Consider the following 16,623-nt stretch of genomic DNA (forward strand, 5'->3'; position numbering starts at 1 on the left):
ATAACCTCATTTTATATCACCAAATTCTCTATCATTTTGTTCCTTATTTTTAATTAACTTATTTAGAATACATTGACCTCCTCTGAGAATTGAAAAAGTGAAATTGGATTGCCGTTCTACCCCCCCCCCCCTGGTGCATGTATACTACCTCTATTCTCACGTATATGCACAAAGTAATTGGAAGTTAAATGAAAATGAACTATCTTAACATTTTAATGACGATTTCTTTTTATCTATCACAAAGAATTTGTGATTTTGTGCCCTAATTGTCTAGTATGAATCTTAAGAGTAAAAACTATTTATTGAAATGGCTTCGCATACCTTAATGTCTATTGTTTTGCCTAAATCAACAAAAAATTTAAATTACTTGACTTCTAGAATTTTGGGACCAGAAAAGGATTTCGAGTGAAAATGAAAGCCAGCCAAAGTCATTTTTATTGTCTTGTTTTTTTTTTTAACTACAAAATTTTCCTATACTGTTCCCCTTTATGTTTACTGAATTTTCTGGAATATCTACTCTGAATTGTTGTGCATTAACGTGTTTGGAAAATTTGACACAAGATAATTCTTCAAGCTTTTTCTTTATGGATGCTCGAAATATCTTCTGCTTATTAGCAAAAACTGCTGACATCTCTTGCTGATTTTATGAGGAAAGCTAATTTTCTAAAAAAAAAAAAAAAAAAAAAAAAAAAAAAAAAAAAAAAAAAAAAAAAAAAAAAAAAAAAAAAAAAAAAAAAAAGTTCATAAGATCTTTGCAGGTAGATTAACCAAAAAAGGGTCTAAATATGATCATAGTCAAATAACATCACCTAGAACCTGAATTTATTCTATTTCAACAAGTCCCACCGCCATCTATCGTCTTGTAGGATCAAAATGTATTAAAATATTAGACTGTAAAATAATTGGCTTAAAAAATAGATCTTGATAAATTACTATAATATAATATGTATATACATGCATATATATATATATATATATATATATATATATATATATATATATATATATATATATATATATATATATAATATATATATATATATATATATATATATATATATATTTAAACCTTCCATTTTTAACCTTTTTATGGCACTTGGTATAAACCAAGTGACATATAGTAATCGCAAATTCTGTCAGTCTGTCTGTCTGTCGGTCGCGGTTTTGCTACTTTAGGCGCTTTCAGGTAAGCTAGGACGATGAAATTTGGCAGGCATATCAGGGACCGGACCAGATTATATCAAAAATAGTCGTTTTCTCGATTTGACCATCTGGGGGGGGGGGAGTGGGGTTCCCGTTAATTCGAAAAAAATAGAAAAATTGAACTATTTTAACTTACGAACGGTTGATTAGATCTTAGTGAAATTTGATGTTTGGAATGATATCGTGTCTCAGAGCTGTTACTTTAAATCCCGACCGGATCTGGTGACATTGGGGGCGTGGGTGTGGTAGGGGGAACCTAAAATCTTGGAAAACACTTAGAGTGGAGGGATGGGGATGAAACTTGGTGGGAAAAATAAGCACAAGTCCTAGATACATGATTGACATAACCGGAATGGATCCGCTCTCTTTGGGGTAGTTGGGGGGGGAGGAGTTAATTCTGAAAAATTAGAAAAAATGAGGTATTTTTAACTTACGAACGGGTGATCGGATCTCAATGAAATTTGATATTTAGAAGGATATCGTGTCTCAGAGCTCTTATTTTAAATCCTGACCGTATCTGGTGACATCGGGGGGGGGGGGGAGTTTGGAGGGAGAAACCTAAAACTTTGAAAACACTTAGAGTGGAGGGATTGGGATGAAACTTGGTGGGAAAAATAAGCACAAGTCCTAGATACATGATTGACATAACCGGAATGGATCTGCTGTGTCTGAGGTAGTTGGGGGGGGGGGGGTTAATTCTGAAAAATTAGAAGAACTGAGGTATTTTTACTTACGAACGGGTGATCGGGTCTCAATGAAATTTGATATTTAGAAGGATATCGTGTCTCAAAGCTCTCATTTTAAATCCCGACCGGATCTGGTGACATTGGGGGGAGTTTGGGGTAGGGCAACCTAAAATCATAGAAAACGCTTAGATTGGAGGGATCGGGATGAAACTTGGTGGGAAAAATAAGCAACAGTCTTAGATACGTGATTTACATAATTGGAACGGATCCTCTCTATTGGGGGGGGGGGGGGTTAATTCTGAAAAACTTAAAAAAATGACGTATTTTCCACTTACGAAGGAGCGATCGGATCTTAATGAAATTTCATATTTAGAAGGACCTCGTAACTCAGATCTCTTATTTTAAATCTCAACCGGATCCAGCGTCATTGGGGGGGGGGAGACCAGAAATCTTAGAAAATACTTAAAGCGGAGAGATCAGGATGAAACTGGATGGGAAGAATAAAAACCTGTCTAAGATACATGACCGACATAATCGGATCTGCTCTCTTTGGTGGAGTTGGGGGGGGGGGTAATTTTGAAAATTGAGGTATTTGTAACTTACGAAAGGGTGACCAGATCTTAATCTTAATTTGATATTTAGAAGGATCTTGTGCTTTAAAGCTCTAATTTTAAATTCCGACCAGATCCTGTGACATTGGGGAGATTGGACTGAGAAACCGGAGTTCTTGGAAAACGTGATAATTGGGGTATTTTTATCTTACAAATAGGTGATCGGATCTTAATGAAATTTGATATTTAGAAGGAATTCATGTCTCAGAGCTCTTATTTCAAATCCCGACCAGATCTTTTGACATTGGGGGGAGTTGGAGGGGGAAATCTTGGAAAAGACTTGGAGTGGAGGAATCGGGATGAAACTTGATGGATAGATTTAGCAATTGTCCTTGATACGTGATTGACGGAACCGTACTGGATTCGCTTTCTTTGGGGGAGTTGGGGGGAGGGGCTCAGTGATTTGGCGAGTTTGGTGCTTCTGGACGTGCTAGGACGATGAAAATTGGTAGGCGTGTCAGGGAGCTGCACAAATTGATTTGATAAAGTCGTTTTCCCTGATTCGACCATCCAGGGGGCTAAAGGGAGAGGGAAAATTAGAAAAATTAGGTATTTATAACTTACGAGTGAGTGATCGGTTCTTAATGAATTTTGATATTTAGAAGGTTATCGTGACTCAGAGCTCTTATTTTAAATCCTGACCGGCATTAAGCCTCTTATTTTCCTTTTAAATCAATCTATTGATTCATAGAATTTTGTTAGAGCTCATACCATATGATCTCTTGGCTCCTAGCTCTTCTTGCCTCGTCACAAGTATGAGCTCTTAGCTCTTGTTTTCATTTTCAATTTTCGTTTTTACTGATATTTTTTTAAGCAGTTAACTTTATCTTTGTTCAGACTAACATCAAATTATTTTTGAACGCAAGATTTCATTTTGATTAAACTGTCATGGTTTTGACCAAAAAAAAACTATAAAAACAAAAACAAAAGACAAAAACGCAAACTCTCAAAAAATAACTCGGTTTGTTGTAATGAGCTCATACAAGAAGTTACTCCAGCTGATATTTGGACCTTACCACTGAAAAGAGCTGATAAAGTTTGCCATTTTTTGTGTCGGCTACAAACTTTAAATAAATGGGTCGATCATGTTTCAGCAGAAAGACGGTAAGGGTAACCCGAGCAGGATATTCCTAGGAGGACTTACTGTTCTGAAGGGTATAGAATGGCTCACCACTCTATATCTTTCATTAATAGTCTGTTTTCATTGAGCCACACTTTAATTTTAAGGAATGGCTTTGTGGTTGTTTTATGTAAATTACCGCAGCCGGGTATACACGGGAATTTTTCCCTCGATAAGGGGGAGGGGGCACAACCTGAAAGGGTGATAATCACTGATAAAATATTTGGAAATGTATGGTCAATTGTAAAATCTGTGATAAGAGGGTTTTTTCAAAAGATATTTTTTCTTTAGGTGAATGTGAGATAGAGAAAAAACTTATTCATTCAAAGATAAAAAACCAGCAAAAAAAGTAACAGATGTCTAATAAAAGAATGGTTCAATCCATTAAGCTATAGAAAGCCTCCCCGGATAAAATCCACTTTAAATTTATTCATAAATAACCAATAACCATAATTCAGATACCCATAATTCAGTCTAACAAATCAGTACTAACCGCAGTAAAACCTTAGCCCTTAATCCCTACATGCTAAAATTTTGCGATCTTAGCCACCGATTTCCATAGTCTTAAGTAAATTCGTAAATTCCGAAAATGGACTTGTGATCGAAATTTCAGCAGTGCTTTTCGAGGAAGCCGAGGAAAGACTTCCGAGGAGGTCTGGCACCCCTGGGCTATATTCATTATTTTTTGTATATTCAGTTCCTGAAAATTTTGTATTATTAAACAAAGAACAGTCAGTTCTATTACTTGTTACACGATCAAAAAATTTAGCCGCAATAAATATCTTCAAAAAAAATAAAAATAAAAGAGAAGTAAACTTAATATGAAAAAATGCACAGAGATATGACTATTGTAGTCCTAAGAAGCTTATCAAATATATAAATTATTTCCACATGAGGACATGAAAAAACAATCAAAACATGTAAATTTACCTAAAATTGTCAAAAAAGGAAAAAATATTGTATCTGGAGACCAACCAACGAAAATTGTAACGGTCAAAAACACTTTCAGCATTATTTGGAGCATATTTGCTACTCTGGACACGAAAAGATAATTCTGAGTATCCTGAGGATCTTAATATGAATCTAATTGTAAAAACATCAGAGGGCTAATGACACTTACTAATACAGCTCTTAATAATATTATCTAACATCCCCTCTGTGTTTCGGAGTTTCTAAAACTCAAAATTGCTGGCCGGTCTCTGATAAGGAAGATTTTGTTGTATGCTACTATTTTACCTTTGAAGGCTTGCGGCCGATCAATTCTAAATCAGTAAATTGAAATTAGGTCCGTGATATAGCCCTCTATATATATATATATATATATATATATATATATATATATATATATATATATATATATATATATATATATATATATATATATATATATATATATATATATAATATATATATATATATATATATATATATATATAATATATATATATATATATATATATATATATATATATATATATATATATATATATATATATATATATATATATATATATATATATATATATATATATATATATATATATATATATATATATATATATATATATATATATATATATATATATATATATATATATATATATATATATATATATATATATATATATATATATATATATATATATATATATATATATATATATATATATATATAATCTTGTGGCTATTCAAATCTTCTTGTGGCTATTCAATTCTTTTTCAATTCAGAATTATCTCTCTTCTTCTCATTTTGTGATTATTACATTTTCTTGTGGCCAGTTCACTTCTTTTATAGGGTTTTCCATTTTGAATTATCTTTTCCCCCTTTTCGTCCGTATTGCATGTTCTTTTGGACAATTGACTTCAGTTAAGTCATATTTCTACTTGAATTGTCTTCTTTCTTCTTCGTAGTTGTTTCTTTCCTTTAGTTGTTTCTATGCATGACTTTGATTTAGTAAGGTCCGGAAAATGAATGAACTCGCTTTTACACGTCCACCTGATTGCATATCAGTTTTGTTGTTTTTCAGGCATGAATTATTGGCAGAAGCCATGAAAGCGGGGACCCCATTTGCTCTGTGGAATGGCCCTACTGTTGTGGCCTGGTTAGAGTTATGGGTTGGAATGCCAGCTTGGTATGTGGCGGCGTGTAGAGCTAATGTCAAATCTGGTGCTATTATGAGTGCTTTATCAGATACAGAAATCCAAAGAGAAATCGGGATAAGGTAAGACTTAATTGTTGGATTGTATTGCTGTCGTAAAGCTGTGTGGTTACGTGTTCAGAATTTGATAAAACCCTTACAGGTTCGTTTTCTATTATAGCTATTTTACTTTATACTAATCTAGTGTTTAGTTAAAAAGGCGTTAAGACTGTTACACATTTCTATATCGAAAACTATTTCTTCCAACAGTGGTTCTCAGTTATAAGTATCTAATACAGAAATCCAAAGAGAAGGTAAAGCTGTATTGATAATTGTCGAGAATTTAATAAGTTTTACACTTTTTTTTTTTTTTTTTTTTTTTTTTTTTTTTTTTTTTTTTACTGTTGTATTACGTTATAGCCAAGGCTTAGTGTGTTTATTCATAGTTGAAAAAAGTTCGGAAGAATAGGAAGATAAGTCTGCGAACCAAAATTAGACTATTGTAAGGTACAGTGATGACAGTGGTCAAGTATAGTTCTGAAGCGTGAGCGCTCCGAAAAACGCAGAAAGATTTACTAGATGTTTTCCTGAGAAATCGCCTACGGATTGTTTTGTATCCCCGACTGTCTGACCGTATCTCAAACAGTAAGCTGTACAAAAAGTGTGGTTCAATCCTGCTTTCTACGGCTAAAGTGAGAGAAAGAACGAGATGGCTAGGACATGTTTTGCAGATAAAGGAAGACGGATTGCCAAAGATTGTCCTTGCGGGCCAACCGTCTAGGATCAAACGAAAAGTAGGTAGTAGTGAGAGGATGAAGAAAGATTTATGGAAAGATTAGATTAACGTAAGGAAAGACGTAAGACGAAAGATTAGACGTAAGGAAAGATTTAAGGGAAATAGGAACTTCTCGGGAGGATGTAAAGAGGTAGACTTTGAACAGATTAGGATGGGGGAGCGTGCGTAGCTGTGTTGGCCTCATGCGGCTTGGTGCTGCAGTGAACTCTTAGTAGTAGTAATCTTATGTAAATATAAGATCTACCATTGAATTGAACCTACATTTTTTTGCACACTAGACTGCCAATCTGATGCCAAGGGAGGTTCCTATGCTCAAAATATTATGCGCAAAGTGCAACTGCTAGTTTTTTTATTTTCAAATTATTATCATGGTTATTCAGGAACGGTTGCTAAGATGTAAAAAAAAGGGTAAAGAATACGGCATTAGACTTTACAGTCCCTACCGGCGGTGCTGATCTCCGTTTCTTGGCCCTTCAGCCAGGAAGTGCAATGGGGGTGTGTGGGGGCCAACCATCCTGTGCTTTCGCTCACCCTTTCTGTTTACCTTCCCCAGATTTATCCAATTAGATTAATCTTAATGGTAAAAGTTTATTGCGAAAACACGTTTTTGGGAATTTCGAAAAAAAAAAAAATAGCCTGAATACTCACTAAGATGGTGTCGGATCGAGATAAAAACTGCACCATTGAACTCACCATTGTCGTTAGCCCTTTACAGAAAAATTATAGCCCTCACCTGGAACAACGAAGAAAATCACTTTTTGCATGGGTAGCACTGGTTTGTCTCCTTTTCTTTCTTTCCTTTTGTTTCGTCATAATTTAAAAAGACAGAAGTGAGGAATTACTTGAAAACACTAGATAGCTCTGAAACGGATTGTAAATAATAATTTTGTACTTTGGAGAGAATAATATTTTAAAGTAATATTCCAAATAATAATAAAATAATAAGAATAATTAAATATATAATAACAAATTAATAAATAGTAATTAAGTAATTAATAAAAAAATATCAGAAATAATATTTTGAAGGTGAGACAGCTTTACAAATATGAATAGTGAGTGTTCTCTTTGTTTAAGCTTCTATTAGAATTTGTGTACATCTTAATATTGTTTTGAATAAGGAAATTTATAAATATAGTAGTAATATTAATTTTGGATTTACGCGCAAATGTGTTCACTTAATAATAAAAACAGGGGGATCAAATAAAGAAAAAAAAATCCTCCCTGGAGAGCGAAATAGAAAAGATCGCAGATATTTTTGAAAAGACCCCTGCTATATCATTTTCATCGTAAGAAAGGGTTTAGAATTTAACCAAACAAAGAAAACAATTTGAGAAACAAAATAGAAAAGCTATTGAAAAAAGGAATACATAAAATGAACCCAAACTGTATAAAAAAAACAACCAAAATAAGTGAGGATGGAAAAAAAACTGAAGGTTCAAAACAAAAATCTTGATCCCTCCCCCCACTTTCTTTACATTTTTTTTTTATTGTGTAGGCCGAATTAGGTGCAACATTCTCATGGTGACTACGTTGCTGTATTTGGTGAAAAAAAATCTTTAATTTCCGTGGTTTTAAATTCTTCTTCTTTTTTTTGGGGGGGGGGGAGAGGGGAGGGAAAATAGAGAAAAAGGCTCTAAGCTAACTCTTAGCTTAAGAAACAAGTTCAAAATCTTGAACTTGTTTCTGAATTGAAAAAGAAGTGTCAACTTATGAAAAAGTGACTTATTGTCAACTAAATAAGGTGTCGGCTACTTTAAATTTATTTCCGTAGATGACATTGAAATAAAAAAAAAAAAAAATGCCTTTTCGCATGCTGACCCATGGTCTGCGTAGTGCATAGATTCTCTGCTTTCGGCCGGGAGTGCAATGCGTGGTTTATTGGATCTCCATCGGATAACCGTTAATAGATATACATTTTCCTCAAATACGTTGTTATATGTTAAGAAACATCACTAACCATGCATCCATGATAGCTTGCTCAGAGAAACTGATAAGATCCTTCAGCCTGTAAAAGCAATTTTGAAAAATGGCTTATTATTCACACTGTATAGTAAATTATCTCTTCCGAGACAAAACTTTCTTTAAAAGCAAATCAAATTCATATCAATTTTTTAGATTCAGTATGAATTTTAACTTTTTTTGGAGTGGGGAGGTAAATGAGTAATTATGACCTCTCATGGTATGATAAATGCTTTTTTTTTTTTTTTTTTTTTTTTTTTTTTTTTTTTTTTTTTTTTTTTTTTTTTTTTTTTTTTTACAGCATTTTAAAAACAAGTGTAATAAATAATTTCGTAGACCATGCTGTCTAATCATGACAAAAAATCGTAAGGAAGAAAAAATGAGGATAATAACAGTAAATGAAAAATAGACGAAAACTATGCAGATGTTTCATCTTCTGTGCAGAGTGAAATAATAAAAAAAAAAAAAGCAAATAAGAGTCCAAAGGACAATAAAAAAAAGAAACCCTAAAAATAAAACGCTAAGCTTAAAAGAAGACCTTTTCCAAGCAAAGATGAAAGGATAACTGAATAAAAACTTTTTCTTCAGTTTGTTTTTTATATTATTCTGTGAAGTCTTTCTGTATTTTATATTATTCTATTTTGCACTGAAGCCGTTTCAGCTTAGGTCTCGATCCAACTATCTAGATATTTTGTTCTATTTTCCACTGGCTGTCATTATCCTCGTTTTCTCTTCTTTACGCTTTTTTTGTTTTGTCAAGTATAATATCCTCTTAACGGGCATAAATTTTTGGCTCTTAACATTTGTAATAAATTAAACCATATTCATTTTAACAAATAACTGCATCCACCACCTCAGTTATTTCCGTGAATCCTTCAGTTTTCCAAAATCGACTGTGTCTGTTTATAAATTCTGCTGTAAAACTAATTTTTCTGTTGCTGTTCGGATTGATCGTTTGGGACAGAAACGTATTATTTACCCAAGTATTTATACATCGAAGGCAGGTATTATTTTGTATTAAAGAAAGGATTCGTAATATTCTTAAATAGTGTGCAACAGTCCTGCTAGACCTTCTTCTTTATTTTTCAAAATTTCTTCTATAATGGTTAATAACAATAAGTCAATGCAAAAAAAAGACGCAAGCCTTTTACAACTCTCCACGGAATGAGAAAATAGGAAACATATCTAGTCTTTAAGAGTTATCAAATTTTTTTTAAGACAGTTTACAAGAATTTAAAAACAGGATAGAAAATGGTCAGCTGAATCTTCACTTATTTCTGCTGGGAAAATGTTATCCAGCAATGTTTTCCCTGGTCAAGGCACTTTTCTACAGACCCGAAGACTATTTTTCAAATGTGTCCGAACTTAATATTAAGAACGATTTGGAATTTTTTAGCGAGCCGTTAGTTAATTCAGTCTGATAAATGGTACTATTAAAATTATGGTTATTCAGAACTTGGTTTAACTTGTTTAAACTCGACGATAGAGGAGAGTTCAATTACGTTGAACGATTTTACTAGTACAATGCTATAAATAACATTACCTAAATGATGACTATTTCAGCTGGGTTCCTTGACATACATGTTTTATGCTAAGCATAGCAGTGTAGTCCTTTTTTTTAGTGGCTATATTTTTTGAAGCATGTCTGTGGACTGGATGCCTTCTGCACTTGTAAGTTCATTTAAAAAAGGCAATATAGAGCGTTTTTCTGCAACCTAAAAATGTATGCTCTGTCGGGATTGTCATGGCATCTTTTTATCCTTAACAATTTACTGTTATATAACAATTGGCACAAACAAATATTTGCTCCATCTGTATTGTTGTAATACTATTTCATACTAACTCTAACTTCCATATAGCAATTAATAATTAGAACATAGAAATATGTGCTCTGTTTGGATTGTTATAACATCATTTCCATCTAAAAATTAGCTTTCATATTACAATTAAATATGTGCTCTATCTGTATTACTATAATACCATTTAATAGCACAATTAATTTTCATGTAACGGTTACCACTTATCACATAAAAACATACGCTCTGTATGGAATGAAATACATCATTTTATATTAGCGATTCATTTTTGTATAGCAATTAAGAATTAGCACATAAAAATATGCTCTCTGTCTGGATTGCTGTAACATCATTTCATATTAACTATTAACTTCCATGTAACAATTGACAATTAGAACACAGAAATATTCGCTCTGTTTAGATTGTTATAACATCATTTCCATCCAATAATTAGCTTTCATATTACAATTAGCACATAAAAGTACGTGTTCTATCTGGATTGTTATAATATTGTCTCATAAATGAATTAACACTCATATCTATTATAGCAATCCACTGCATAGACTGAAACTCCGTTTAGCAATACAGGAAATGGTGTCCTTAACAAGCCCTTCAGCGCCGCGGACCTCTCGATCAACCCTGGCGTATGGAGATATGAACCATGAATGGATAGGGAATGAATGGTTACCGTTTTTAGGTTTACCCCAGTATAGGTCTACTTTCATGGAAAGCTTAGTGGATGCCAGAATGTTGGATCATTTAACAAAAAGGGATCTCAGAGGGCAGCTGAAAATGGTAGAAGAATTCCATAGGTAAGATGCTAATTATAACTTCTAATTGTTGCTAAATATGTATTAAAAATATGTAATATATTGAATAATATAGTTTAATAAATATATAAAATCATCGGTGAGATGAGGGATCGGTTCCGATCCGTTTCTGTCACACAATTTTGAAATGTTTCCAATATCCCTATACTATTTAGAATAACAGACTCATTCCACGTTTGCAAATATTTTGGGGGGGGGGGTTCTCCCCTGAAATGCTTCTAAAAAAGACAAAATAAAGGCAACCAGGAACTCTATTTTTCTGGGCAATGAATTCTCCGCTGAAGAAGTCTTTGACCCTCCCGCCCCCGTTAAACATTTTGAGCTAATAACATGCGTGAAAAGAACAGAAAAGCGAGCGAAAAGGGTAGCTGAGAATGTTAGAAGAGAATTTTAGCAAAATTTCATTTATTAACAAAATTATTATCTATCTATTAATTAAGTAATAATTTGTTCTTTAATTACTTTAATTATTATTATTTAATTAGTTTTATCTTCAATTACTGTATTTAATTAATTAATAATTTATTAACAATGTTCATTTACTAACTGTGCCCTTTATTTTATTATAGAATCATAAAATGATTATAACCGTACATTATTTGTTTCAAGTTTTGCGCCCCTAAAATTTCTGCGCCTGGAGCAAGTGCTCTGTACTGCCTTAAAGTGCCTCTGTTTTTGACCCTCCCCACTGAAGCATTTCGAGCAAAGAAGTATTTGGGGAAAGAACGTAGGAGCAAGGAGGAAATTTTTTTTTCGAACATATTTCTGCTATTTTATTTCTTTGCAAGTTTGATATTGTATTAGATAATGTCATGCGAGTATTCTTTGTTTAACAATGCCAGTCAAGCGTGCAGCTCTTTCTCCAGTTTTTGGTTTTCTTGAGCAGTTTGAAACTTTTTTAGTATTGTAGTACCAAAACGTTGCCAACCGTTACAAAACCAGTTTTTGGTTTTCTTGAGCAGTTTGAAATTTTTTTAGTATTGTAGTACCAAAACGTTACCAACCGTTACAAAACCAGTTTTTGGTTTTCTTGTGCAGTTTGAAACTTTTTTAGTATTGTAGTACCAAAACGTTACCAACCGTTACAAAACCAGTTTTTGGTTTTCTTGAGCAGTTTGAAACTTTTTTAGTATTGTAGTACCAAAACGTTACCAACCGTTACAAAACCAGTTTTTGGTTTTCTTGAGCAGTTTGAAACTTTTTTAGTATTGTAGTACCAACACGTTACCAACCGTTACAAAACCAGTTTTTGGTTTTCTTGAGCAGTTTGAAACTTTTTTAGTATTGTAGTACCAAAACGTTACCAACCGTTACAAAACCAGTTTTTGGTTTTCTTTAGCAGTTTGAAACTTTTTTAGTATTGTAGTACCAAAACGTTACCAACCGTTACAAAACCAGTTTTTGGTTTTCTTGAGCAGTTTGAAACTTTTTTAGTATTGTAGTACCAAAACGTTACCAACCGTTACAAAACCAGTTTTTGGTTTTCTTGAGCAGTTTGAAACTTTTTTAGTATTCTAGTACCAAAACGTTACCAACCGTTACAAAACCAGTTTTTGGTTTTCTTGTGCAGTTTGAAACTTTTTTAGTATTGTAGTACCAAAACGTTACCAACCGTTACAAAACCAGTTTTTGGTTTTCTTGAGCAGTTTGAAACTTTTTTAGTATTGTAGTACCAAAACGTTGCCAACCGTTACAAAACCAGTTTTTGGTTTTCTTGAGCAGTTTGAAACTTTTTTAGTATTGTAGTACCAAAACGTTACCAACCGTTACAAAACCAGTTTTTGGTTTTCTTGAGCAGTTTGAAACTTTTTTAGTATTGTAGTACCAAAACGTTACCAACCGTTACAAAACCAGTTTTTGGTTTTCTTGAGCAGTTTGAAACTTTTTTAGTATTGTAGTACCAAAACGTTGCCAACCGTTACAAAACCAGTTTTTGGTTTTCTTGAGCAGTTTGAAATTTTTTTAGTATTGTAGTACCAAAACGTTACCAACCGTTACAAAACCAGTTTTTGGTTTTCTTGTGCAGTTTGAAACTTTTTTAGTATTGTAGTACCAAAACGTTACCAACCGTTACAAAACCAGTTTTTGGTTTTCTTGAGCAGTTTGAAACTTTTTTAGTATTGTAGTACCAAAACGTTACCAACCGTTACAAAACCAGTTTTTGGTTTTCTTGAGCAGTTTGAAACTTTTTTAGTATTGTAGTACCAAAACGTTACCAACCGTTACAAAACCAGTTTTTGGTTTTCTTGAGCAGTTTGAAACTTTTTTAGTATTGTAGTACCAAAACGTTACCAACCGTTACAAAACCAGTTTTTGGTTTTCTTGAGCAGTTTGAAACTTTTTTAGTATTGTAGTACCAAAACGTTACCAACCGTTACAAAACCAGTTTTTGGTTTTCTTGAGCAGTTTGAAACTTTTGTATTGTAGTACCAAAACGTTACCAACCGTTACAAAACCAGTTTTTGGTTTTCTTGAGCAGTTTGAAACTTTTTTAGTATTCTAGTACCAAAACGTTACCAACCGTTACAAAACCAGTTTTTGGTTTTCTTGTGCAGTTTGAAACTTTTTTAGTATTGTAGTACCAAAACGTTACCAACCGTTACAAAACCAGTTTTTTGTTTTCTTGAGCAGTTTGAAACTTTTTTAGTATTGTAGTACCAAAACGTTGCCAACCGTTACAAAACCAGTTTTTGGTTTTCTTGAGCAGTTTGAAACTTTTTTAGTATTGTAGTACCAAAACTTTACCAACCGTTACAAAACCAGTTTTTGGTTTTCTTGAGCAGTTTGAAACTTTTTTAGTATTGTAGTACCAAAACGTTACCAACCGTTACAAAACCAGTTTTTGGTTTTCTTGAGCAGTTTGAAACTTTTTTAGTATTGTAGTACCAAAACGTTACCAACCGTTACAAAACCAGTTTTTGGTTTTCTTGAGCAGTTTGAAACTTTTTTAGTATTGTAGTAGTAAACTGTATTTACACCATTGATGCATGTGCTTTTTTGACTACCTGACTACGTTATTGGGCAAATTTCTCTTTATGCGCCTGATAAGATTTCGATTGATACCTGATTAAGCTATGAAAAAATCTTTGATTGAAAGACACAGTTTTATAATGCTCTCTGTATTGAGACAACGAAAGAAGTTAATTATTGATATTTTTGTAATTAGTTGAAAAATGGAGGGATGTGTGCTGTTGTATTGGGTCGCTGAAGGATAGTAGCACCACTTGTGTGTCCTTTTCTTAACGATTCTTATACAGAGATATTCTCTCTAATATAATATGTTTGATAGTGTGAATCTCATCAAAATAATTCAAGCTTTGGCTCAAAGTTTATTTTTATTAAATTCAATGTTCTCCTATATGGGATTTACATCATTCCGATTTAAATAGTTTATAATAAATCCACATATTAATACCAAACTGTTCTGAAATCAACTATTGGAAGAATTGCATGTTGGTTTTTCCTGTTTGTCCTTGATGAGGGACAGGTTTAGAGACATTTCATTGCTCCCAAGGTATTTCCTCTTAATATTAAAATTGTTGAATTTCTTTCATGATGATTCTGATCATCCACCTTTTTTTATCCTGAAAATTACTTTCTAACACTTCTAAATTTGTTCTAGCCCTATAAATCAAAGAAATTTTGAACATGCTGCGTATATAACTGGATATTATTTTAATTTTTTAATATATCTTTAAATTTCCAGGACAAGTTTATATTATGGCACTATGTGCTTAAAGCGGTTGAATTACGACCGACAGCAACTAGACGAACGTAGAAGGTTGTGTGAAAGCGAACCAACGGATTTATTAGTCTGGTCAAATGAACGAGTAATCAGATGGGTGCAAGCCATTGGGCTAAAGGTTTGGCTTTTTTAAATCATTCTTCTTTTATTCCATCAAAATAATTCCCTAAAGCCAAGTTTCCATTCTCTGTTTTATGGACAGGACGCCAGACGAATCAGGCAACAATGTCTTCCTGTGTTGTGTTAAAAAAAACTTTAGTAGTAGTTTCATTGGTTACTTTCCTTGTAGTTTCATTGGTTGACGTACTTTCCATTATGTCCGTAAGATGTCAAATGGAAGCTTGCCATTATTTCTTTAGAAGCCTTTTTGTAGAGGAAATTGTGTACATTCACCACTTAATTTAGAATTTAATAACATTGACGAAAGATGCATTATATCCATTTTGAAACTGGTTCTGACTAGAACTATCAAGAGGTGATGTGTTGTATAACTCTATTTCTGTGTCAGTGGTCAGTATAGTCACCAAGCTATTAACCTTTTAGTAAATTTAGATACAGTGGGAAAATGATCTCTTGTTTGAAGGTTTCAATGGTTTCTTGTTTGAAGGTGTTTGCATAAGAATAACACAACAAAAGATGTTTTCTGGACTGTTGTAAATATTTTCAAGGACAACAGAACCTATTTTTCCTTTCCCAAAATTTAGTATAAAATATTATGCGTACTTCCAATATCTGATGGGTTATACTTTGTCAAAGTTCTTCGAATTTAAGCCGATAATGGTAGATGAAGAATAACTTCAAAAACCAAAAATAATACAAACTATAGCTTCTAATATCAAGACACTTTAACAAAGTGAATAAATGGACCGGGAACAAAACGATCAAAGAAGTTTGAAAGAATTTTGCATAGAACCCTCGTACATTCAATTCGGATAAAAGCCTCTGCTAAAATCTATTCTAATTCCAAGTATAGCGTTGACATCATATTGCTCTTAAATAAGATCGGTGCAAAAATTGCAAATAATACGTCCTGATTCTAACATTTTGGCATTTTAATAAACGGACCAGCAAAAAAATTATCAAAGAATTTTGCATAGAGCTTTGCTACATCGTATTCTGAGATAAGTCTGTGCTGCTTCCAATTTCAAGCGTTACCATTATAAAGTGGACTCTAGATTGTTTTTCTGTAGCCTTCTTATTACAAGGTGAAATTTTTTGTTTCTTAGAACGTACCTCTTTTTTAGTAAAATTGTCTGTTCTTATTTAAAGTAATAATTGTTTCAGTAGGTCTCTGGTGACCAATCAGTTTAATTTTTCTTTCTAGTAAGTATTTTTTTTTTTTTTATTTATTTATTTTGAAAACCCGTCAATCATACGAAATGAAAAAGACGGAGCACGAACATATAAGTATAAGAAGATATATAAGAACATATCAGAGGAGACTAACTAGAAAGAGACTCGACAAATAAAAGGGCAAACAAAATAGCACTAAAATGAATAAACGAAAACAGAACTATTGTAAAAGCAGATTATACTAATCGTGATCTACTATTTTAATGTTGTGTCTTTTGATTAAATTTTCAACTGCAACATGAGGGTCGGTTATGTGATACTTTTTAATGAGGACTGAGTTTCTGTACCAGGGAGGAAAACGTAGGAGGTATTTGGCAAAACGGAAGAAAAGTGCATGGATTTTAGATAGTTCAGCCTTCGAGAATAGTTTCCAAAATGGTGCCAGG

General features: G+C 32.8%; 1 protein-coding gene across 2 annotated transcripts in view; it reads left to right on the forward strand.

Moving 5' to 3' along the window:
* LOC136031363 (liprin-alpha-3-like) overlaps nt 1–16,623 on the forward strand; it is a 147,690-nt gene that overhangs the window by 113,887 nt on the left and 17,180 nt on the right. For both annotated transcript variants that reach the window (XM_065710864.1, XM_065710866.1), the window contains 3 exons: nt 5,648–5,842; nt 10,858–11,121; nt 14,846–15,002. In XM_065710864.1, the coding sequence (XP_065566936.1) occupies nt 5,648–5,842; nt 10,858–11,121; nt 14,846–15,002 (616 nt within the window). The remainder of the gene's footprint in view (nt 1–5,647; nt 5,843–10,857; nt 11,122–14,845; nt 15,003–16,623) is intronic.

This window comes from Artemia franciscana, chromosome 9 (assembly GCF_032884065.1).
Source record: "Artemia franciscana chromosome 9, ASM3288406v1, whole genome shotgun sequence".
Lineage (NCBI taxonomy): Eukaryota > Metazoa > Arthropoda > Branchiopoda > Anostraca > Artemiidae > Artemia > Artemia franciscana.